At 44.1% G+C, this 25,516-nt stretch overlaps 1 protein-coding gene across 3 annotated transcripts in view; it reads left to right on the top strand.

Moving 5' to 3' along the window:
• LOC311137669 (protein BANP-like) overlaps positions 1 to 25,252 on the top strand; it is a 55,781-nt gene extending 30,529 nt beyond the window's left edge. For all 3 annotated transcript variants that reach the window (XM_084172196.1, XM_084172195.1, XM_084172197.1), the window contains 2 exons: positions 18,466 to 18,609; positions 24,147 to 25,252. In XM_084172196.1, coding sequence (XP_084028322.1) covers positions 18,466 to 18,609; positions 24,147 to 24,263 — 261 coding nt within the window. In that variant the 3' untranslated portion in view covers positions 24,264 to 25,252. The remainder of the gene's footprint in view (positions 1 to 18,465; positions 18,610 to 24,146) is intronic.
• The last annotated feature ends 264 nt before the right edge of the window (positions 25,253 to 25,516 follow it).

The following is a 25,516-nucleotide window of genomic DNA, read 5'->3' as shown; positions in this document are numbered from 1 at the left end:
TTCCTGTTTCTCTGTTCTTTCCTCTGGGATCAAAGGGAACCTCCTGATCAAAGCACCAGGGCTGTGTGACGATCGCAGATCATACATCACAGATGGGCGCTGTGCAGACCAGGGCATTATTTCATATTCATGATCTCGATCGTCTAGAAGCCTGGCCGTAGAGGAAGTGGCTCGCTATCTTTCTCACGCTCCCTAGAGCGTTTTTCTTTCTGAGGACAGGTGCGTGTGTGCACAGCACCGTCTTTGTGACGTTAACTCTTTCTCAGCTTATGAGATCTGCTCTTACTAAACCCAAGCAATTGTTCAGCCAATTAGCTCATCCCTTATTCCAAGGTGCTGTCATTATTTGGAGAGCAGCTAAAGTTAGGTAAGGAACTCCAACAGTCCTGGTAACTCCAAACACCAACTTCTGTCATTAACACTAGATCCTGCCACACTGTGTAAACAAACTATGTAGTGCACTGAAGAGCAGAGTGTGTCTTAGATCTGTGTCCCTCACAGTGCCAGAGTGTAGCTTGACTAGGGCTGCGTCTCAAATGGCACCCTATCCCCTATAATATAGTGCACTACTTTTGACTACATAGGGAATAGGGTGCCATTTGGGACGCACCCTAGCTGTGTATAGGGACTTAACAAGGCAGGGCCCTATCCCCCTGGCAGAGCATGGAAGCCTTGTCCAATAAAGACCCTCTCTTTTCTTTTCCTCTTAATGTTATTAATAGATTGCACCTCTGTCACGCCATTGTTATGAACCTTCTCAAGCTGAACTCTATTGGCGGCGCTATAGTGGTGCCTTAAAGTGGTGCCTTAAGCCCAGTCATTCTGGACGGATGCTAACTACTGTTTAGTCTAAATTAAACTATAGTGCCTGGAAATACGATGACATTGCTAAAGTAGTCAAATATTTAGTAGGAAACAACTTTGCCAGCGTTGTCAGATTTATTTTTCACAGATGGCAATATTGCCATTAACTAGCAACGTTTGTCAAAAATCGCTAGCAATGCTAACGTTAGCTAGCTAAAATCCGGTGGCCTCCCCCCAATCTTAGCTAGCTAGCTAATGTTATACTGCATCTAAAGCCAATCTGGTGACGTCAAAAGGTTTTCCTACTAATTATTTGCCTCATTTTGAATGTCATTGTATTTGCAAGCCACTGTAATGCACTTTTGATGGAATCTTCATCAGCGCCCATTGACGAAGCATTGAGTAGAATGGTCAGTCGGGCATCAGTCCAAAACGAACATTCAAAACGATATTGTGACGAAACATGCAGACCATGAATAGCTCTTATTTTTATTGTGTCTGTAAAATTATATGAGGCCAGCGCCAAAACAAACACACAGTGAATTATTCTTCTAACCTTGTGTTCTGGGTCTGGCTTTTCACACACCCACACACACAGAGACATGGCACACATGCACATGCACAAACAGTGACTCAATGGCATCTTCCCTCCTTGCTAGTGTGTTTTCCCAGGGAGTGAGACAAGAATAGCACTAGCTGACTCTGTCAGTTTTGTTCAAATGAGAGCGTGGTGTTTTTGTGTTTGTGCAATTGCTCTGAACGTTGATGCAACCCAGATCAAATGAAAGGAAGGACACAGACATTCTCTCTCTCTCACACACACACACACACACACACACGGAAAAGGCACATAAGAACGGCGCGTGAAGTTGTTTCATTTGAGTCACTTCTGACTCATGAGTAACTTCAAATCAAAGTTTATTGGTCACAGTTTTGCAGGCGTTATCGCAGGTGCAGCGAAATCTTATGTTTCTAGCTCCAACAGTGCAGCAATATCTACCAATAACAATACACACCAGTGGAGGCTCCTCAGAGGAGGAAGGGGAGGACCATCCTCAGTGAATTTCTGAGATTTTTGTTTTTTTATAGTGAAACATTAGTTACCCTTTTTAGATAAAACTATACTAAATATATTAATGTCACCAAATAATTGATAAAAACACACTGTTTTATAATGAAGGTCTACAGTAGCCTCAACAGCACTTTTTGGGGTAGCACCATGGTGTAGCCAGAGGACAGCTAGTTTCTGTCCTCTGGATACATTGACTTCAATACAAAACCTAGGAGGCTCATGGTTCTCACCCCTTTCTATAGACTTACACAATAATTATAACAACTTCCGGAGGACGTCCACCAACCTATCAGAGCTCATGCAGCATGAACTGGCATGTCCATCCAATCAAAGGATCAGAGAATGAATCTAGTACTGAAAGCATAAGCTACAGGGAGCTAGCACTGCAGTGCATAAAATGTAGTGAGTAGTTGACTCCGAGAGAGAAAGACAATAGTTGAACATTTTTGAACAAATTAATTTCTTCAAAAATGAAGGAGAAGAGAGCGAGAGCTAACTTTATTTTGTATTTTTTTCACTTTCACTTACTTAGCTAGCGAATGCAGCTAGCTAGTTTAGCCTACTCAAACATCAGTCTCAAACAGAGAGGGATGCTATGTTAGCTAGCTGGCTATGGCTAGCCAACACTGGAGCTCTTCCAAGTCAAGGTAAGCTTTTGGTTTTATAAATGTATTGCAACCAGGGCCTGCCGGTGTAACTGCTGAACTGCTTACTGACTGTACACTGTACTGCATTATTGTAGCAGGTTTACTAACACATTAGTTTTAGTATCTATGTTGACTAGCTATGACGTTAGTTGATATGGTGACAATGATGTAGGCTGTGTGTCGAGGTTATGATATGAAGGTTTAGCTTGGAAAGTATTTTTCGACCTGGTCACAGACTGCTGACGTGTTGTGCACTGATGTCCACAGTTGGAGGGGAAAAGGTGAGAGGAAGAGAGCGGGCAGATGCGAGAAGGAATTATACAACGAGCAGATCATGCTGTTTGTATGTGGCTTCTATGAAAGTGAAGTGTGTTTGCATGTGAACAGGGGTGTTTTCCTTCTGCCGATTCTGTTGACAAACATTTCTTAAACGGAAGCAGACAGAAGGAAATGGGGATAAATATACCTGAATTTCTCTAATAGAAACTCTTGTTTGCAACTGTTGGACTGATGATTACACCCTAGATCAGCTAGATGCAGGCAAGAGTGTGCAAGGCGGTATTGAATGTCACGGTCTGTCACTTTGATTACTCAAATTTCTCTTGACCTGTGCACCTACATTGTAAACTTTCATTCATAGGCTAGGTGGGTATAGGGACAATTTTAGTGTCATCTAGCAGCCTAAACCTATAGACGTTACATTGAGCTGGGTAAATGGAATATGAAAGACAGTCATCGAATATGCTGTAATAGAAATAAGGCCATGTATATAAATAAAAAATTGTCCTCCCTAATCTTAAACGGCACTGACCGTCACTGATACACACATATATGTGAATGGTGTGTATGGACAGTTTAAGTGAAGACACTTTTATAAGTGAAGTCAGATTTATCCAAATAACTCTACTTGATTGCATTTCGGATTGTGTTCTGTTCATTGGGTGTTGGTAATGCTCGAACATGGTGAGAGCACAGCACACATTGTCAAAAGACCATAGAGAAATGTGATTGTCCATTTGCAGCATATCCATTTGGGCCTGTGAATGAATCTGCTACAATCTACAAGGCCTGTTTCTGAGTAGGCAGGCTACAGCTACACTTAGCCTGAGTGAGCAGTATCCCACTGCACTGGAGGAACAATGACATCACACAGAGACTATGCTAGTGTAACTTATAGCACACTGCTAGAAGACTTCCACATCTCCACCCTCCCTCCTCTGCTCTCTTATCTGGGCCTCTACTCCCTCCCTTTCTCCGTCCCTTGTTCTTTTCATCTCCTTCTGCTATAGATAGACTGACCCTGTCAGGCAGAAGCTGGGCGCTTCCCTCTGCACCTCTCACTTCCTCTCCTCACAGCTGCTGACTGCTGCCCTCTGAGGTGCAGTGGGGATGCTATGTTTCATGTGGTGACAGATGTTTCTGTGGCGGTGGGATCCACAGTGGTCGTTTGGGGGATTGTGGCTTGTGTAAGGGGCGTGTATTCATGGTCCAGACACAACAGTTGAAGTATAGGCCTGTGTCATTGCAGTGGTGTGTAACATACTGGGGATTGTGATTCCCTATCACAGGTCTGGAGGCTAGTGAATGGGTGAGGGTTGACAGTCTGCTCTGGAGTTAGAGGGGAAGAGAGAGCGGGGAAGACTAAGAGAGGGTTTTGGCCAAACCGAGACAGACGGAGACAGTTAAAGTTATGACTGGTGCAGACTGCCCCAATCTTGCCCTCTCCACCCTTCTGTGACTGTCATAGTTTCTGGACATTTACTGCCTGCTAAGAGACAGCAGCACAGTATATCACTTATCGTGTGTGTGTGTGTGCATGCCTGTAGGTCTGTGCACTCGTGTGTGTGTGTGTGTGTGTGTTTCCATTCCTCATAGCCAGCTTACCGCCAGTCGATGGCTGTTGAGGTCTGGGCAGGGCTGGATGGTGGATCCAAGCAGGTACGATTTAAAAACTCATTCATGATGCTGGAAGAGCAGGCTGGCCTGTGAAACCATAAAGAAATACACTTTTACAGCACTCCCCCCTCAGCCCTCCTGGAACCTCTTATCTGCTGTCCGCTCTGCTCTAACCATACCCTGATGGACACTGAATGTGAGAGTGAGAGGGCTCTGTCACACACACTAGACACCCTTACCCCACACCACCGGGAGCTGAACCACATCTCACTCCTGGAGAACACCATAGACCTCACCCTCTAAATTTACTGGCTCGTTCTTCCAAGTCTGTGTCATTCACTGAGGCTGTACCAGAACATTCCGAATCCACGGGGGTCAGTGAGGTCTCCCTCCCTGTCTTTCTCTCTCTCGCTCCCCCCATGCAACCTCCAGTAGCGCCTCGGACCAGGCCTCCTCCTCTCAGGCAGATGTTGCGTAACACCTGGAACATCCTGAGGTTCTGCTGTTGTGGATCAGCAGTGGGAACCGGGTCAGGGATCAGTGGTCCTGGCCAGACGGCTTAGTGTGTCCTGGAGTCTGTCCAGAACCCCAGTTCCCTCTCACTTCCCCAGGCCCATCTGTCTGTCAGGGCCTGTATACACCAGAAGGAGAGAGAGGTAGGGAGGGGGGAAATGGGAGGGATAAGTGGATTGGAGGGAGGGAGGGAGGGGAAGCTGGCAGGGGAGAGAGGGAGAAATGGAGGTACAGATTAAGAGGGGGAGGATGGAACAGGTAGAGGGAGATGAGATTAGGGGGAAGCAGCAACATATCGTAGCATGGCTGTTTGGAGCTCAGCTCCCTCTGCTTCTAATCTGTTGCTTCCCTCTGGGGCTCTGGGCTGGACTCTGGCTGGACTGCACTTAGCTCATGGCCCAGAGAACACAAGAAAAGCACCAGGAGATGGCTGCACTCAAACTAGTAAATGCCATTTGGCAGTTTGTGTGTGCGTGTGCGCTTTTAGAGTTCACAAGCACATGTGTATGAGTTTGTGCTTGCTTGTTGGTGTGTGCGTGTGTGTGTGTGTGTGTGTGTGTGTGTGTGTGTGTGTTTTTAATAGCAGGTTGACATCAGTTCCTCTCACAGATGGCTGAAGTGAGTTTGCTACAGATTAGGCCTAGGTGTGGACCTTCAGTCACCATCTCTCTACTGTTACTAATGTTTGACACAGAGCAGATGCTGAGGAGGTCCACAGGGTTAAGCACACAGACTTAGAACATAAGACACTCCGGATCGAACCGCTAGACCACAGCCCATATTGATATTTAATCATCCTATTTCTCCCTGTCCAAGAATGTTGTTGATAATATCATGGGAGAGCTTGTTGAGCATTTTGGGATCCACAATGCAGGAGGGAAAGAGAGGGGGAGACAGAGAGGGGGGCGAGACAGTTGGAGATAGAGTAAATGGAGGAGGGAGCCAGCGTCCATGGAGGGGAGGGGGAAGAGGGAGTTGGATAATTGGAAACAGTGATATACATACAGAAATACATTAAACATGGGACATAGAACATGCATGTTAGCAGTGTAGGATTTAAAGCTGGTGCTATTACAGAGGATCCCATTTCAAAGGAGCTGTGTTTTTAGGGAGCCTGCACTATCTCATATTGACCTATGGCATTATGGGAGGAAGATAAGGGGCACAGATCATTCTCTTGATCTCCAAGATCACAGATGGAGATCACAGATCGCATGCCAAAATGTGTGTCTAGTTGGTGTTTGCTTTGCTGTGTAAGTGTTAGTGCCTATATCATTGTGTGACGTTTATGTATCTGTTTTTCAGTGCGAGTCTGTGGGGTGAGTCATCCGTGTGTGTGTGTTTTTGTACTGGGCATAGCTGAGAGGTACTCAATGTCCCTGGTAGTGTGTTAACAAGAACCAGATGTCTCTGGTAGAAACTTTACTGTGCCTGGAGCACCACCACCACACCCGATCTCTAGACTCCTGCTGGGTTCTAGCCCACAGCCACCCCACGAAGATGCACCACAGCAGGGCTTAGAGTGTCTCAAATGACACGTTATTCCCCATTTAGGGGTTAATCGTAACTACTACCTAGTGCGTTTTAACACATAGTTTTGAGCTATAGTTCGAATCAGTTTATTTGTTACATTGTATTTTTTTCATTTGGCCCATTTTTGGTTTTACATTGTCAAATGTCAAACCACTTCAATTCCTAAACAAAACCACTTATCCATGTAAGTAATTTGTTAATTGGACCCAAATGCTCACCTTAAATCCATCTATGATTATCATGAAGCATCACTTGTATCCAAATCTACTTTCGCTTTTGTCTTCCAACAACATGTGGGAGGAAACGGCGCAATAGCCGCTCTAACTGCGACTTGAATAGGTTATATTCAGTAGCCTATATACCCGCTATAGCCCCCGTCTCCCCTAATCTGCATCAGATGCACTCATAAATGCACTGCTACTCACAGAATGTTTGAAATATCGAGTTATGATGCTGCATGCATTTATGACTGGCGCGACTGGTTCTTTTCCTGTGTTTGGTCTGGACTGCATTCTCACCTGGCTCGAACCACACCATGGTGCGAATTGAATCGGACCAAGATCACCCTTTTTGAGTAAACCACGGTGCGTTGTTTAGTGTGCTCCCGAGTTGGGATAGTGTTTACACCAGTCCAAACGAACCGAACTAAGGGGGTAAACGCACCAAAGTTCTGAAAAAGTAGGTGTGAAAGCCCCCTTAGTCACATCTTTCCTTAGTCATGCATTGATGTCAATGAGACACGAAGTGAAAATGTGACACATTTTGGTAAAATTCCTCTTCCTTGAAGTTGTCTGTAGGCGAGTAGTGATGGCATCCACAATAATCTGTTGTTTACTTTTGCCACAGCCAGGGGGTAGCATCATTAGCATCTTCCCCCCAAAATTATGTAATCCATGTTAGCAAAGCTGCATTGCAAGCTGTAACTTCCTCAAAAACACTTAATACTACGTGTCGATACTTGAGAAGAACCTGTCCATGTTTTCTTTCCTGCAGGAATGTTATTTGTTGCAGTAATATCTGAATATTCCAATGCTCTGATAGTTCCATCAAGCCACCGGTGAGTTTCGCAGCTGGTAATCAATCTGCGTCGGAGTGCCCAACAGAAAAGGAAGCATACAATACAACTTTATTGTCCATGTTACAGCAAACAGACCGATGTGGCTGTGAGAATACATAAGGAAATAGCTCCAGTTTTGCGTAACAAAATTCCTGTGACTATTTCAGAGGTATGCATGCAAATAAAAAAATTAAAACGAACTACCAAACTTAGTTTAAAGTTTTTTTTGAGGACGTTTCGGCTTGCAATGCAGCTTTGCTAACATCGTTACCATGAATTACATGCATTTTTTGGGATGATGCTAATCATGCTAACCCCTGGCTGTGACAAAAGTTAACAACAGTTTATTGTGAATACTGTCACTACTGGCCTACAGACACAACTCAAGTTTGTATCTGTAGGCCAAAGAGGAATTTGACCCCAATAAATTCTGGGGGATGAACTATCCCTTTAAGAATACACAGCCAATAAACACACGTTCCATCCCATCCCGCTTTGATGACGCAAGCAAAGATGATGAAGAGGATCCCTTTAAAAGGGTCCATCTTTTGTTTTCTTTTTCTGATGAAGACTGCTCGTATAAACGGCAGTAAAAACACTGAATGATGCCTCTTATCAGGATAAAGAGGCTTTTATTTATGTCTGTAAATAAGCCAGAGATGTTCTTTCATGTAAGACAGTTGTATCGTGGGCCATGTGGGCGTTGTGTGAAAAGCACGGCGGCGAGGGTGCGGCCCCTCCCTGCCAGGCTCCCTCAGAGCGGGGTTGCAGGAGGTTGCCGGGAGGCCATCTAAACAAACAAGCTAATTAGAATCATGATAAAGTCATCATTGTAAATAGAATGATTTTAAAGGCCCTCGTAAAAATGCATCTGTCAATCAGCTAGGCCAAGCTAGATTTTTGAGCCCGAGAACAGACACGAGTGTATATAGTACACTGGGGGCCTGCCTCCTTAAAAGAAAAAGGCCCTGCTGAATTACAGATGTTATTTCAGTCATCGCAGAGGCCGACCGAAGGCCTTTGATAATACTGGTCCTGGATCACAATTCAAACCGATCTGGTTGAGTCAAAATCACACTAGCCTCGACTGAAACTGACTCTGCATTCTACTGAAAGGTGTGGGAGTAGGAGGAGAGAAAACATATAAAGCAGGGTTAAATTTAATGAGGTGTCAAGCCTGTGTTTAGGAATGGTGTCATCAAGTGGGTGGATGAGAAACACTGCAGCGGAGTGTGAGAGTAAGTGCCTTTTAGGACGGATGCAGATTTACAAAGGTTAGGGCTTTATTTTAATTTGTATTTCTGCAACTCCTAACTCCTTGCTGCCTCCTCTCTCGACTATTAAGATGGTGGTTACATGACAGTGCCAGGAGTTCTTCCTTACCACCTGACGATAAAAAAAAAAAACACTTGAGCCTACCTAGTTACAGTGAGGTAAAAAAGTATTTGATCCCCTGCTGGTTTTGTACGTTTGCCCACTGACAAAGACATGATCAGTCTATCATTTTAATGGTAGGTTCATTTGAACAGTGAGAGACAGAATAACAACAACAAAATCCAGATAAACGCATGTCAAAAATGTTATATTGATTTGCATTTTAATGAGGGAAATAAGTATTTGAACCCTCTGCAAAACATGACTTAGTACTTGGTGGCAAAACCCTTGTTGGCAATCACAGAAGTCAGACGTTTCTTGTAGTTGGCCACCAGGTTTGCACACATCTCAGGAGGGATTTTGTCCCACTCCTCTTTGCAGATCTTCTCCAAGTCATTAAGGTTTCGAGGCTGACGTTTGGCAACTCGAACCTTAAGCTCCCTCCACAGATTCTCTATGGGATTAAGGTCTGGAGACTGGCTAGGCCACTCCAGGACCTTCATGTGCTTCTTGAGCCACTCCTTTGTTGCCTTGGCCGTGTGTTTTGGGTCATTGTCATGCTGGAATACCCATCCACGACCCATTTCCAATGCCCTGGCTGAGGGAAGGAGGTTCTCACCCAAGATTTGACGGTACATGGCCCCGTCCATCGTCCCTTTGATGCGGTGAAGTTGTCCTGTCCCCTTAGCAGAAAAACACCCCCAAAGCATAATGTTTCCACCTCCATGTTTGACGGTGGGGATGGTGTTCTTGGGGTCATAGGCAGCATACCTCCTCCTCCAAACACGGCGAGTTGAGTTGATGCCAAAGAGCTCGATTTTGGTCTCATCTGACCACAACACTTTCACCCAGTTCTCCTCTGAATCATTCAGATGTTCATTGGCAAATTTCAGACGGGCCTGTATACGTGCTTTCTTGAGCAGGGGGAACTTGCGGGCGCTGCAGGATTTCAGTCCTTCACGGCGTAGTGTGTTACCAATTGTTTTCTTGGTGACTATGGTTCCAGCTGCCTTGAGATCATTGACAAGATCCTCCCGTGTAGTTCTGGGCTGATTCCTCACTGTTCTCATGACCATTGCAACTCCACGAAGTGAGATCTTGCATGAAGCCCCAGGCCGAGGGAGATTGACAGTTATTTTGTGTTTCTTCCATTTGCGAATAATCGCACCAACTGTTGTCACCTTCTCACCAAGCTGCTTGGCGATGGTCTTGTAGCCCATTCCAGCCTCGTGTAGGTCTACAATCTTGTCCCTGACATCCTTGGAGAGCTCTTTGGACTTGGCCTTGGTGGAGAGTTTGGAATCTGATTGATTGCTTCTGTGGACAGGTGTCTTTTATACAGGTAACAAGCTGAGATTAGGAGCACTCCCTTTAAGAGTGTGCTCCTAATCTCAGCTCGTTACCTGTATAAAAGACACCTGGGAGCCAGAAATCTTTCTGATTGAGAGGGGGTCAAATACTTATTTCCCTCATTAAAATGCAAATCAATTTATAACATTTTTGACATGCGTTTTTCTGGATTATTTTGTTGTTATTCTGTCTCTCACTGTTCAAATAAACCTACCATTAAAATTATAGACTGATCATTTCTTTGTGAGTGGGCAAACGTACAAAATCAGCAAGGGATCAAATACTTTTTTCCCTCACTGTAGCTACAGGTTTTTGCTGGTCAGGTCATGTGGTTAGGAAAACCTCCTGGCCTTAGTTCTATGACTTGAACTGATTCACTCTGGTAGGCATTCCACTCAGAAGCGAAATATGAAAGTTGTGGAGATGATGACAGGTGGATTTCAGGGCGCTCTCTTTCCAGCTGTGGAGACAGTAAAGATGTGCTCCCTTATTTTGATCACTCTGTCGCTGAGATTTTCCTGCGACGCAGGAAATTCCAATGAGCCTTGTGATTTACGTGAATTCACTGAAAACCCGCAGTTCTATTTCTTTCTCTCTCGCTCGCTCAAATGCTAAAGCACCAAACAGAATAAAGGTCCTACTACTGTAGGTCCTACTCTACTACTGCGACATTCAAATGTACAAAAATGTATCTGAAGTGCAGCCATACACATCAACAGCCATCATTTTATATAGCTTAATAACACAAGATAGATATTGGTCTTCACTACGACATACAAGTGTATACGAAATACAGCCATAGGGTACACCTAAACTGTAGCCTGCTTTAGCCTATCAAAATGTATTTAACTTTAGGAATTATCATATATATTTATAATCAAATCCTCCTGCTGCAGGATTATTTTACTCCTGTGATGATGACTGGTCAAATTAATATCCAACTGTAGATCTGTGTTGAGAAAGTTATTTAGTGGTGATAGTTGACTTGGAGAGGGTATCTTTCAACTGACGCTCCAGAGGTAGGCTTAACTAATAGAGGATCTTCAGTGTGACTGAGTGTTGGGTTAACACCTGAGCATCATTTTCTATAGAGTGGTGTAGGTGTATAAGGATACAGCAGACTGACAGACTTCTGGAAGGATTGAGTAGGAAAGGGGATACAGAGCATCAACTGCAGCTGCTCCCTCTGTGTCCTGATGCCCCTGCTCGACCTGCACCCCCCCCCCTCCCCACACACACACACACACACACACACACACATCTGTCCTGACTGGCTCAGGAGAGCTGCTGCAGATGTTGTTGACGGCTGTAAAGCAAGGAGGAAGTTCCAAACTCTCAAACGCTTATTTTTCCTATTCTTTTCTTTTTACACGTTAGATCTGAGAGGATATGAGTGATTCTACTGGGACTGATAGAAAACAGATTGGAGTGGTGCCTCAGTTTTATTTGAGCGATGCCTCGTAAAAGTGTTTGTGTGTGCTTGTAGGTCTTTGTGTGTTTGGGTGAGCCAAGTGTGCTGCAGTGAAACAGAGCTCTTTGACAAAACACGCATGCATGCACTTAGATAAACGCACGCTGCCCAGTGCCAGAGACCTGGCTTACAGAATAATTCATTATTTTAGATCGAAAGAGAATCTTCTGCAATTGCACAGTCAAACTTTAACCGCTGAAGACCGAAGGGTTGCGTACAAGTTAACAAAACAAAGATGCTTTCTTTTTGTTTTCTAACAACTGTCTTATTGCCCTGTATCTTTTCATTATTCAATCTAAACCAGAATCACATGCAACCAAAAGTATAGTTTGAATTGCGACAACAGAAAAGAGGTTGGGCTGAGAAAAAGGACCTTGTTTGCACAGTTGGTTATTGTGTTTCAATCTGGCCCTCTCTGGCTGTTTTTTGCATTAAGCCGCATTTGTTGTTTGGTTCTCTGCCTTCTCGTGGCCGAAGCTATATTTCTTCAGTATCCTGTCTCCATTACTGTTGAAAGCATTATGGCATAAATAACAAAAAAAAATAGATTTATCCACTTTTTTGTTCTTTTCAGAAGGTCATAGCAACTAGCAAACTCTGCTGAAGTGAATTTAAGATGACTTGATTGTTCGTTGTATTTTCTCCTCCAGCTCTCTTTGGCATGGAGACGGCGTGGGCTCGTCTGATGCAGCCTTCTAATCCTCCCTTCTACACACACACACACACACCCCTCACTGGGCCCTGCTAGTACGTTACCGGTGTGGACAGCCAGTATTTCTTATTATTTAGGGGCCCCAATCCTGCAAGCCGGAGGACAACATTAACTAATGCACTTAAGAGCAGCCGAACTACCAGGTCCTATTCTCATTGTACGGTTTCTCTCTCGCCAAGTTCGATTTTTCTTTCTACTGGCTGTTTTTTTCTTCTTCTGACAACTCACTGCAAGTGGATGTGATTTCGACTTTCGTAATGTGTGCGAACTTGGGTCTAAAGCACAAATTAGGCTATTGGAAGCAATGCAAGAGTTGCGTGCCTGTGTAAAAATCCGAATATGGCACTGAATGGATTGGCCCACTGGGGGGCCAACGTGTCTGACTGTGTCCAAGTGTGAGATGGTGTGTAGTTTACGCCGTATCGCTTACAGATCTCTATCATGTGTTTGGGTTAATGTGGTCAACGTGTTTCCCGAGTGTCAGACCCATAATTTCATACGACAGTTAGTGTTTTTGATCAGAACACAGTCCCTCCGCTCTGACCTTTTCCTACAATGCGTTCTGAGAAGAAGGTGAGGAGACCGGATTTGAGGAATCAGTGAAAGACAAATTGGGAAAGAGATGAGCTCTCTTTACAAACCAAGTAGTGGGACAGGAAGTGGTCCCTGGGAGACTTCCTGTATTCGCTGTAGAGATCTCACACAACGCTCCAGAACTATAAACCCCTCTGCTCTTTGTGTGCTCAGATCCTCACAGCTGAGAATGCTCTCATGAAGGATTGAAGACCCAACCTTTAAATGAACAGGAGTTAATCAACCCTTGAATCCATCTGTCCTCCTTGATTGCACACTTACAGTGCATTAGGAAAGTATTCAGATCGCTTGACTTTTTCCACTTTGTTACATTAAAGCCTTGTGCTAAAATAGATTACATACAATACCCCATAATGACAAAGCAAAAACAGGTTTAGATTTTTTTGCACATTTATTACAAATAAAAAAACGGAAATATCACATTTACATAAGTATTCAGACCCTTTACTCAGAACTTTGTTGAAGCACCTTTTGGCAGTGATTACAGCCTCGAGTCTTTTTGGGTATGACGCTACAAGCTTGGCACACCTGTATTTGGGGAATTCCTCCCATTCTTCTCTGCAGATCCTCTCAAGCTCTGTCAGGTTGGATGGGGAGTGTCACTGTACAGCTATTTTCAGGTCTCTCCAGAGATGTCGATCGTGTTCAAGTCCGGGCTCTAGCTGGGCCACTCAAGGACATTCAGAGACTTCTCCCGAAGCCACTCCTACGTTGTCTTGGCTGTGTGCTTAGGGTTGTTGTCCTGTTGAAAGGTGAACTTTCACCCCAGTCTGAGGTTCTGAGTGCTCTGGAGCAGGTTTTCATCAAGGATCTCTCTGTACTTTGCTTTGTTCTTCTTTCCCTTGATCCTGACTAGTCTCCCAGTCCCTGCCGCTGATAAACATCCTCACAGCATGATGCTGCCACCACCATGCTTCACCGTAGGGATGGTGCCAGGTTTTCTCCACACGTGACGCTTGGCATTCAGGCAAAATAGTTAAATCTTGGTTTCATCAGACCAGAGAATCTCGTTTCTCATGGTCTGAGAGTCCTTTAGGTGCCTTTTGGCAAACTCCAAGCGGGCTGTCATGTGGCTTTTACTGAGTAATGGCTTCGGTCTGGCCACTCTACCATAAAGGTCTGATTCGTGGAGTGCTGCAGCGATTGTTGTCCTTCTGGAAGATTCTCCCATCTCCACAGAGGAACTGGAGCATGTCAGTCACCATCGGGTTCTTGGTGACCTCCCTGACCAAGGCCAGGTACCCTTCCCCAGATCTGTGCCTCAACACAATCCTGTCTCGTAGCTCTACGGACAATTCCTCCGACCTCATGGCTTGGTTTTTGCTCTGACATGCACTGTCAACTGTTGGACCTTTTATATAGACAGGTGTGTGCCTTTCCAAATCATGTCCAATCAATTGAATTTACTACAGGTGGACTCCAATCAAGTTGTAGAAACCTCTCAAAGATGATCAATGGAAACAGGATGCACCTGAGCTCAATTTTGAGTCTCATAGCAAAGGGTCTGTATACTTATGTAAATAAGGTATTTCTGTTTTTTATTTGTAATACATTTTAGAATAAGGCTGTAACGTAACAAAATGTGGAAAAGGGAAGTGGTCTGAATACTTTCCGAATGCACTGTAAATATACTAGTAGACGCTCAAACGCTACACCTAACAAACTCAAACACACTTAGAATTTCGCTTAACCTGACAAGGCCAGAATAATTTAATCATTATTCGACTAATCATTAAGCACAGCGTTCATAAATCGTCTTAGTCCACATAGACAACATACTGCACACTGATAATACTGCAGTATTACCTTCCATCCAATGAATGGATGCCAATGATAATTATATCTCAAACATCATTGTGAAAGAGGAGTGTGCACAACATTGTGTGTCCTCTCCATAGACATCCAAATCCTGTCCTCCGTTCTGCACTAGACTGTCTCTGTTCTCTCTCAATGCCTCATAAAAAGTGTTCCATGCCAGGTATGCTAGCTGTGTGTGTGTGTGTGTGTGTGTGTGTGTTTTTGTCTGTGTGCGTGCGTGGGCTTGCATGTGGGCAAGTGTGCACATGGAAATTGAACTATTTAATATTTGTGTGTGTGTGTCAGTATTATCTTGTACGCATTGGTTTATTCAGACCCTCAGGACCTGACTATCTGTGGAAGAGGAAATGTAACAACAATCTGAATCTGATCTGAACAGTCTCTGTCATCACCACATGCTGTCTAAATCATACCTGCCCTGCCATGTTTACCTACACTATTACTCCCTACCGCATACCAGCTCCACCCTTTTCACCCAATACTTACTATAGTTCCTAACTAACCTGCCTTGTTGAATTCATTCATCATCTTGTAAGTTATCATTTATTTCCTCTTTTCACCTATATACTCCCACATACCAGCTCAACTATTTTCAGTCATTACCCACCACATCTACCTGTCAGTCAGTAATTCATTACCTTGCGGATTTGTCTGCTTTCTCCTTTTCATCTATCCCCCCCACATACCAGCTTAAGCATTTTCATTTAGTACCTACTATATTCCTAGCGTACTGTCATGACATTCCTGCTCCACCTGTATGTAAATGACTAGGGTCGAACATGTGTATCCCTAATAAACAGATTGAGCCTAGTGTCTTTCTACAGGGTTCATATGACTGATGGGCTATCCGTATTTATTTCACAGCCATCTGTCTTTTTATGCAGAGCTGACTTGAACTTTTGATGTACCACAGATGTATATGACAGAATGTTTACCATCGATTTGTCTATCTGTACAGGCCCTTAGTCAGCCTGTCTCGGTGGTCAGTGTGTTTGTCTCACAGATAGGTCTGTTTCGCTGTGGTCAGTTTGTGTATATACTGTTACTCAGACTACGACCTACAGCCCTTCAGTTTGTGTATGTTAACTCGGATGACACTCAGCAAGACCACTGTCAGACCAAGGCTATTGTCATATGTAAGTGGTCAGTGTGTGTACTCTGTAGCTGTGTACTCAGTGTGTGGTCCTCTGTAGCTCAGCTGGTAGAGCACGGCGCTTGTAACGCCAAGGTAGTGGGTTCGATCCCCGGGACCACCCATACACAAAAAAAAAAAATGTATGCACGCATGACTGTAAGTCGCTTTGGATAAAAGCGTCTGCTAAATGGCATAATATAATATATAATATGTGTACGGACCCCTTGTCCAATCACACACAGCATGTCAGTGTGTGCGTGTAAACAGTCCATTACAATACCGCAGAGCAGTGCCCCTGGAGCAGATTTGGGGGGTTAAGTGCCTTGCTCAAGGGCAGAACGGTAGTAGGTAGGACAGGATATTAAAGCAAGCAACCCTCCAGCTGCTGGCTCACTCCTACAGGATTCCTCTGTCAGCCCTGGGATTTGAACCCGCAGCTCTCTGATTACTGGCCCACCTCTCATGGCTACCGTCGCACCAAATCAGCCGCTCCCTAGTTCACTATGTCTGTCTGTTTTGTGGCTCTGATCTGGCTAGCGTCGCCATTGAGGCTTCCTCCTCATCTATTAGTTCCCATCAGGCTGGCTGGGACTGGCTTGTTCTGACGACTCACGAAACACATTACAGAGTCAGCAACTTCAAAGCGAAGGTCAGGGTTTGGTGGGGGGTGGAAGGGGGCGGCTTGGTATGGCAAGGGGGGCACATACAGCATCTGTAATTGGGGTTTTTGAGGTTTATTTTTTATTTTTCCGGACTAGCAGATTCTGATTCATCCCCAAATTGGGAATGTCTGGTAGGCCTGCTCCCAGCTGCTCTGCTCTACTCTGCTGGCATGGGAGTAAGTCAGACTGGGTTAGAGCGGGAGACAGCATCACATGCCAGAGAAGCTTCAGATCATGCAAGAGATGGAGAGAGACAGACCATGTTGTAGTGTAGAGTATTAATTGCAAGCGAGAGGCATGGTTTTATTTACACACACACACAAACATACACACACACACACAGCTGTCTTAGTATACTTGTGAGGACTTTTTGGGGACCACCAGTGGATTCCCATTCAAAATCCCTAAGCCTAAAATGGCCCTTTTCCATTTTAGGACCGGCCAAATGTCCTCACTTGTCCGAATTCTCCTTGGTTTACTATTCTTGTGAGGATTTATTGTCCTCACAAGTATAGTAACCAACACACACACACCTCACTTAATATTTCCCTTACTCTTGCTGGGTCAGATGTGACAGTATGATTTTATGTTAGCTTTGCATGTCTGTTTGCACATTCAACAATTTATTACAGTAGGCCTACTGTATGTTATCCAATTAGGCCTAGACTTCATAACTCTAAACCTATAGTCCTGGGTTCCTACTGTGTGTGTGTGTGTGTGTGTGTGTGAGAATGTAAATCTATAGGAATACCCCACACCATGTTTCAGCTGCCTCATCCTGCTCTATTATTAATGAGTGTGTTAAAAAACGAGCTCTGGCACAGCTTGGCTGGAGTTCAACACAACAGGGTTTAGGGGTTTCCCCTCTCTCCCCTTCTCTCTGTTTTATCTCCCCCATTCTTTCTCCTTTTCTCTCGCTCTCTCTCTCCATGGTGGCTGTGCATGGGGAAACAACAAACTTTTTCAAATGGCAGGGCTCTTATTGGCTGATCTCTGCCTTAGCGTTCTCTATTGGTCACCTGCATCCTCCAGGACTTCTTTGCTAGATTTTCCCTAATGAAGGAGCACTCTCTTCTTCTAGTTACTGTTGTCCGTGTCTCTACGTCTCTCTGTGTGTGTGCACGGCACTAGTCTGTGCCTGTTACACCCTGATAGTTGTGTAAACACACATCAGATTGAGCATAAATATGTCTGTCTGCTGTTTGTTTTAATTGGCCTCTCTTCAGGGAAGTGTAGCCAGCCAGTTAGAGAGAGTTACAGAGCAGACCCAGATCCTGGCAGTAAACTCTTGATTCAGAGCATTAGCTAGTGGGCAGAAGCAGCTAACACTGGCTGCATCTGAAATGGCATCCTATTCTCTACATAGTGCACTACTTTGGGAATAGGGTGCCATTTTGGGTGATGCTAAGCAGCCCTCTTAGAGACCTGAGTGGTCCTCTCTCGCTCTCGCTCTCGCTCTCGCTCTCGCTCTCGCTCTCGCTCTCTCTCTCTCGTGATATCATGGGAGGGAAAGCTGGGGGTCGTGCGTGTTGAAGTTTGACTCACAAACAGACACATTGGTTGACCCTTGCACAAGCGCTCACCACAGGCAAAACTGTTCTTGCAATTATATTAACAATAGTTTTGTGACTAATTTAAGCAAATTATAGTTATGCCTAATTGTGAAAGATTTGCTCAAATATTTTCAATTCCATTTTATATTAATCTCTCCCCTTTCTTTTCCCTCTTCTTCCCTCCTTTTCTTGTACTTTTTCTCTTCCTCCCATTCTATCCCACCTCCCTCTTTCTCTCACGTTCTCCCTCCCTCTCTCTCCTCCCCCTGGTCAGGTGCTGCGTGGGGCCCAGCTGATAGCGGTGGCGTCAGCTGACGGAGGGGCCACAGCAGTGGAGGGCTCCCCCTTACAGGCCAGTGACATCCAGGTGCAGTACGTCCAACTGGCACCCGTCAACGAGCACACCGCTACTGTACAGGTGAGGAACGTGCAAAGACAGACAGACGTCCTTGGATGAACCGGCCATTGAGTCCGGTGGGCCTGACAGCAGCATTTCTGACCTCTTTTGCATCTTAGCATTGGTTCCAACTTCTTGTTGCTCAAACTCCTGAGGTATACCTGTTACTTTTACATTTACACACATCCAGTAGAGTAGACTTCAAAGGTACATTAGAGGTCTGTGCGGGACTGATTTCCTCATCCCGCTGCCGCAGCTTTTCATATCGCACCCGCCCGGTCCCTCTGGCTTTTTGTCTGATTCCTACCCACTCCCGCGAGAACTGGTCCCGAACCCGACTGCAGTCCCACAAATGTTATTTTAGGTGTATGTGGCGCAGGTCACTTGGCAGCCATGGAGCTAGCTATTTTGCGTTCTATAGGCAATATCAAAATGTGCAAAAATAACCCAAGAAATAGGTTAAATTACCTGAGTTTCTCATGTGACCCATTTTATATTAGGCTATCAGTATTACTGGGCTATGTCAGCCAATAGGCTAGACTTAGTTTGAAAGAGAGCCAGAGTTGGCTCGAGAATGGGCACTTGCACTTTCTCTTGAGCTATGTTTTGCATAATAGCCTACCTTAATAGGAGTGGAACGATTTGCAGGTAGACAAATATGGGTTATGGGGGGAGTATAGAGGGTTGGGTTCTAAATATACCTGATTGGTTAAGAGCTCACACAGACATTCAGTCTCTCACACCCCCTTTAAATGATGCACACACATCTATATCCCAGTGGTGCGCTGCTCTTTCTCCTTATAATTAGTGACATGTTGAAATCGAAATGCCAGTGTTATAACTAGCAATTTCACTAAACTGCTTGCAGGTACTCAACACTCAGCTATTCTCCTTATTGTCATGCTTTCATTTAAAGCTAATGCCCTTATCCTTTCAGTCCTAGGGCTGGTGTTTAGTAAACAGTCATTTAACAATGTAAAATGCACAGATTCAGCGTCAGAAAGAGGAAAGTAATAATTACTAGATTAGCTTTGAATCCCTTGATGGTTGAGTTCAGAGAATGGGAGCCATGTTTTGGAAGCAGTAAGGGTGCACAGGCACCCACAGCAGGCCCTCCTTTTATGTGGTTAGCTTGGCACGGCCAGAAACACAACAAAATAACAAGCCTTTCGCTTAGTTTTTTACTCTTGTTTTTCAAAAACCATGTTAAATGCCACATGTCCTCCGTAATGCTTGGTTTGCTCACTTCCCCCAAAGTCACGTTTTATATGGTTATCGCTGATTCGTCCCTGTGTGACATTAAAAGAGGACCCGAAAAAAGCTTGGCTCTTTTTAACAGTGATTTGTTGTTTGGCTGTTTGTAGAAATGCCAGTCCTACTCGGAGTTGGAGTAATTTGAGTCTCCTTGTTAATTTGGACTGGAGTGATTGTATACTTATGCATACGCAGAGAATATCCTGTCCCACCACCTATCACTCTTTTGGACGACTAGCTGAATGAGGCATGGCATCCTCTGTCATCCCTGGTGTCTCTCTTTGTCGGTTGGGTAATTTGTCCCACCTGTCCCCCATTCCCCTCTTGGAACCATAGACATCCTAAATTAATGAATTTCTCTTCCACCAGGCTGGTGTTTGTGATGTCACTATAGATGTATACATGATTGCCACCCCATACATTGTGTTTAGTCTCTCCTCTCTCTTCAGCAATCAGACCGTTGTTTGTGTACACTTTTTGTGAATGGGCTTTATTTGTTCTAATGGTTGATTGTACACAGACAGCTTGACAGAAATCAACAAAGTTGACCGGGCCCTGATCAATCTCCAATTTCCTGCTCCCAAGAGATAAAATTAAGCCTCTTGGATTAACCTAAGGGCATATGGACCAGGCAGGGGAGAGAATACAACTGTTGAACAGCCACTACATTCTGTTCTGTTAGGCTACTCAAAGTGAGACAACTCCATTGTCATTTAACAAAGTTTTGAAGGCTTTATTTTGAAATTCAACAAAACGGTGGCCACCAAGATTCCACTTTGTTTGCTATAAAGCGGAGGGATTGGGGTTTGAGAAATGTAGACTAACACTCAAATTCATATAGCTGTAAATGTCAGAGTGAGCCTTTAAACATTAAGCAAATCAAACACAGTGGGCTTGTGAGGAGATGTACACTAATGGCCAATACTGACCATTGGGTTGCCGCCTTTTCCAGTTCAAAGGTTAGGGAAAGGTCACTACATTTTTCCCTCCCTGAAAAGTGTTGAACCGAGCAAATCGCTCATCTGTTTTCCCGAACATGTGGTAGCATTTATAACTAAGCTCTTGAAAAATTACTTCAGCTTTTTATTTATTTATCTCTACATTTTTTCTCCCTCTTTATATAATAGTTTCCATTACACAAGCTAGATCAAATAAAGTACACAAGCTAGACTCAAATAAGATCTTTCCGAACAGGACGGCCTGTTTGGCCTCGTGAAAGATTTTTCTGTGTTTTTTACATTTAGCATTGTGACGGTTCAGACACTGGTCAGGTCTAAGGCTGGCCCTACTACACCCTAACAGGGTCTGGTCCTGGTCGGGGTCCTCATACGGTGACAGGTGTCTGTTTATATGCCAGATGAAAAACACTTGCAGGGATGAATAGGAAGAGTTTTTTAGTTGGACACCTGGGTCATATTCATTAGGCACCAAATGGAAGAAAGCTGACTGAAACAGGGAGGGACTACCTGGACATGCTCAATAACAACTGCTTGTTTTATTTTTCTGTTGAAAAACATTTTTACCATGGTTTCCTATGGTGTACTCTAATGGATACGATCCTGGGATATGCTTGTGAGATGGTACAACTTAGTATTAGATGTGTTTGGTTGGATGCTGTAGCTAGGTGGTCGCACAGTTTAAGCTGTGTGGTTTCTGTTGCAGGGCTGATTTCATGGCTGTTACAATGAGAGTTTGGTTTAATCTAGTGAAATATTTTCAGTGTGGATAGAATACAGTTGTCCAGATCAGACACCAGCTGGTATCCACTCACCTTAGTCTTGTGTTGGCTAGTCTGGTGCACCAGACACTTCTTCTGTGCGCACTAGCTTGGGTAACCTGGGGAGCAGTGGAGGCTCCTCAGAGGAGGAAGGGGAGGACCATCCTCAGTGAATTTCATAAAAATAAAAATGGTAAAACATTTTAAAAGTTTTCATTTTTAGATAAAACTATGCTAAATATAATCACGTCACCAAATAATTGATTAAAACACACTATTTTCCAATTAAGGTTTACAGTAGCCACAACAGCACGCTGTAGGGTAGCACCATGGTGTAGCCAGATGACAGCTAGCTTCCATCCTCCTCTGGGTACATTGAGTTCAATACAAAACCTAGGAGGCTCATGGTTCTCACCCCCTTCCATAGACTTACACAGTAATTATGACAACTTCCGGAGGGTGTCCTCCAACCTATCAGAGCTCTTGCAGCATGAACTGACATGTTGTCCACCCAATCAAAGGATCAGAGAATGAATCTAGTACTGAAAGCATAAGCTACAGCTAACTAGCACTGCAGTGTATAAAATGTGGTGAGTAGTTGACTCAAGTGAGAGAAAGACAATAGTTGAACAGTTTTGAACAAATGTAATTTCTTCCAAAATGGAGAAGCAAGTGAGTTTCAGTTTCAATTACTTAGCTAGCAAATGCAGCTAGCTTGTTTAGCCTACTCGAATACCCTGCTCAAACAGAGGGATGCTATGTTAGCTAGCTGGCTACGACTATCCAACACAACACTGGAACTTTTCCAAGTCAAGGTAAGCTTTTGGTTTCACTAATTTATTGCCGCCGGTGTAAGTGCTAAACTGCTTACTGACTACACTGTAACGTTGCTGCATGATTGTAGCGGGTTTACTAACGAGTTAGTTCCATTAGCTATGTTGACTATGATGTTACTTTAGCTAATATGGTGACAACGACGTAGGCTGTGTGTAGTGGTTATGATATGGCTTGGCTTGGAAAGTTCTTTTTTTTGCCTGGTCAAATACAGCTGATGTGTTGTGCATTGAAATCCACAAGCAAAGGGACAAGGTGAGAGGAGGAGAGCGCATAGGTGTGAAAAGGAATACAACGTGGCTGCTATGAAAGTGAACTGTGTTCACAAGTGATCAGGGGTGTATTCATTCCGCCGATTTTGTTGAAAATCATTTCTTAAACAGAAGCGAACAGAACAGCGATAAATATACCTGCATTTGTCCAATAGAAACTTTGGTTTGCAACTGTTGGACTAATGACTACACCCTATATAGCTAGATGCAGGCAAGAGTGTGCAAGGCGGTATTGAATGTATCACTGTCACCTCAATGGAATATGAATGAAAGTCATCCAATATGCTGTAATAGAAATAAGGCCATGCTCATGAAAAAAAAATCTTCCTCCCTCATCTTAAACGGCATTGACCGCCACTGCTGGGGAGCAGGTTGTGTTGGCACTTCTCTAGTGTTTTACCTCTGTTCCTAGAGAGTTGAGCTGAGTTTACTGCTGTTGCTGTGCCAGTGCAGCTGCACTACAGTGAGAGTAAGATAATTAAAAGATGCAGGTCAGGTTTTTTTTTCTATGTCCAAATAAGGGCATAGGTTGTGGGTGGGGGCGTGGCAGTGGTTGTGGTCAATGGTGTGGTAAATGTTTTTGCTATTTTAAAGCTAAGTTCCTGTAATTCTACACATTTGCCATGAGGCAATAAAAAAAAAAAGTTTTAAAGCTAATTTCCTGCAGATCTAGAAGGTTTTGCCATGTGTCTGAGAAAAAAAAATGGCAGTTTATAAAGCAAATTTCCTGGTTTTAGTCATTTTAAGTTTACACAATGTTTTCCCACGCTAAATAATTTCCCAAATATTTTTTTTGGGGGGGAAAGGCCACCCGCCCAATACTTTTCTATGCAGAAGAAAACCCTGCAGGTGTGCTGTTGGGGAGAACATGGGCATCTCTGCCAGGAAAGAATGACTCAACGCGATTCTCTCTCGCGCTCTCTGTCCTGTCTGTCTGTGTCTGTCTGTCTGCAGTCACATGCCAATTGATGCCAATCATCCATAGATGCTATACACCAAAGTTGGTGCTTAGCGGTTCTGGAGAATACATTTTAAAGTAGTCAACATCATATTTTTATTTCAAAATTACATGAAAAGCATACTGCATGATCTGTTCGATTTTGAGTTCTGATATTTGGCAAGCGTGGTAAGGATTACTAAGAAGCTCATGCTAGGGCGAGGTGTCAATTGTCCTGATGGTGCCGTATAGGGCCATAGCTTGAACCCTGCCATGTCTGCTTGCAGCTATAATTTATAACTTGTCTCTCTTTCTCTCCCTCTACTTTTGTTCTATTTTCATCTTCCCTATCTCTCCACCTCTCCCCTCCGACTCACTCTCACTCTCATTGCTCTCTGTCTCTCCCCTTCCTCCGCTGTCCTCCACTCACTCTCTCGTCCCTGGCTTCCCTCCCTTCTCCTATTTCTCCTACCCCATCTCTTCCTCCCACCCCCACTCCCCTTTTCCTCCCCTCCTTTCCCTCCCCCATTCTCTCCTTTCCCAGACGGCAGAGCTGGCCCCAGCCATGCAGGGTGAGATGGAGGTGAAGGAGGGATCCATCCATCTGCCAGTAGGGGAGAACGGGGAGGTGGTGCAGATCGTCAGTTCTGTGGGCACCTGAGGGCCTGGAGAGAGAGATGGCCACTACAGAGGTGTGGGTGGAAGGGATGAGGAGTGTGGGGATTCAATAGATACAGACAATTAAATCAACAATCAATTAAATAAGAGAAAATGAGCAAATGTCAACAGAACAGATCAAGAGATGGAAATGTCCATAGAGCACCCAGAGACTTTTACAGCTCCTACCAAGAAGTAGTTATTCCTCTCAGATTGTCATCATCAGAAGAGGACCTGGCCTGGGCAAAGTGCAGGGGATTAAACCCCACCCATGAAGGATGCTGCTCAGGCAGACAGACCATCACTGGCTACACCTCAGCGCTTGAAAAGCATGGAGCTATTAGAAGTTAAGCAGCTTGGCTAAATTTTTCCTCTCTTGAGGGGTTACAGTAGGCTAGGCTAACCCCCTGGACACATACTTCACACAACCAATACTGTACTGTTCTCCTCTATAGCATCCTGCAATCGTGTCATGTTGACTGCTGTGGAAAGTAGTACAAGCCTAAGACAAGCACTAATTCATGGTTGTGTTTTCTTTGGCTTTGTCTGTTTGTACATCATTTCTGGTCTGGACCCCACCTTCCTTTGCCATCTTTTCCTAGCTTGTTTTCATATTGGTTAACCCACATACAGTGGGGTCTGAAATTATTGACACCCTTGGTGAAGATGAGCAATAATGACTGTATAACATATTGTATGCTCAAAGAATTTGGAAATTAGATTATTTTATACTAATACAATTGCTAAGAGAAGTAATACATTTTTTTCTCAAAAAGGTAGGGGTCAAAATGATTGACATCCCTAAAGATTCTTATAAACAAAGTAGTCAAATGTTTAGTATTTGGTCCCATATTCCTAGCACGCAATGACTACATTGACAATGAGTTACATGTAGAGTACCAAGAGAAAGAAAAAAACGTTTTGTTTTTCCTGCTGTATTTCTGTGAAGGACACATTCATGTGAATAAAATATTTTTTGGTTGCCACAAATGTAAGTTTTGCTCTTGCAATTCAACGGTATGTTCATCTTCTCTTTATAGACAGTGGTCAACGAACTCCAAAACAAGCTCAAGATTCTCTAGTACAGAAATATGCTTCTGTGGAGATGTTGAGGGAGTGGAAGGGAGCGCTCAGTGCTCAACACTTTGGTGTTTGGGTCCATGGTGTGTGACGATATGCTATTGCTGTGCTGTTTTGGAGCTAGTCTGTGTTTTGCCATTTAAATTGTGTTAAGGGCAAAAACAAAACCAACACGAA

Source organism: Coregonus lavaretus, assembly GCF_964263955.1.
Source record: "Coregonus lavaretus genome assembly, chromosome: 11".
Classification (NCBI taxonomy): Eukaryota; Metazoa; Chordata; class Actinopteri; order Salmoniformes; family Salmonidae; genus Coregonus; species Coregonus lavaretus.
The sequence above is the reverse complement of the archived record's forward strand: the minus strand, read 5'-3'. Positions and strand labels throughout refer to the sequence as shown.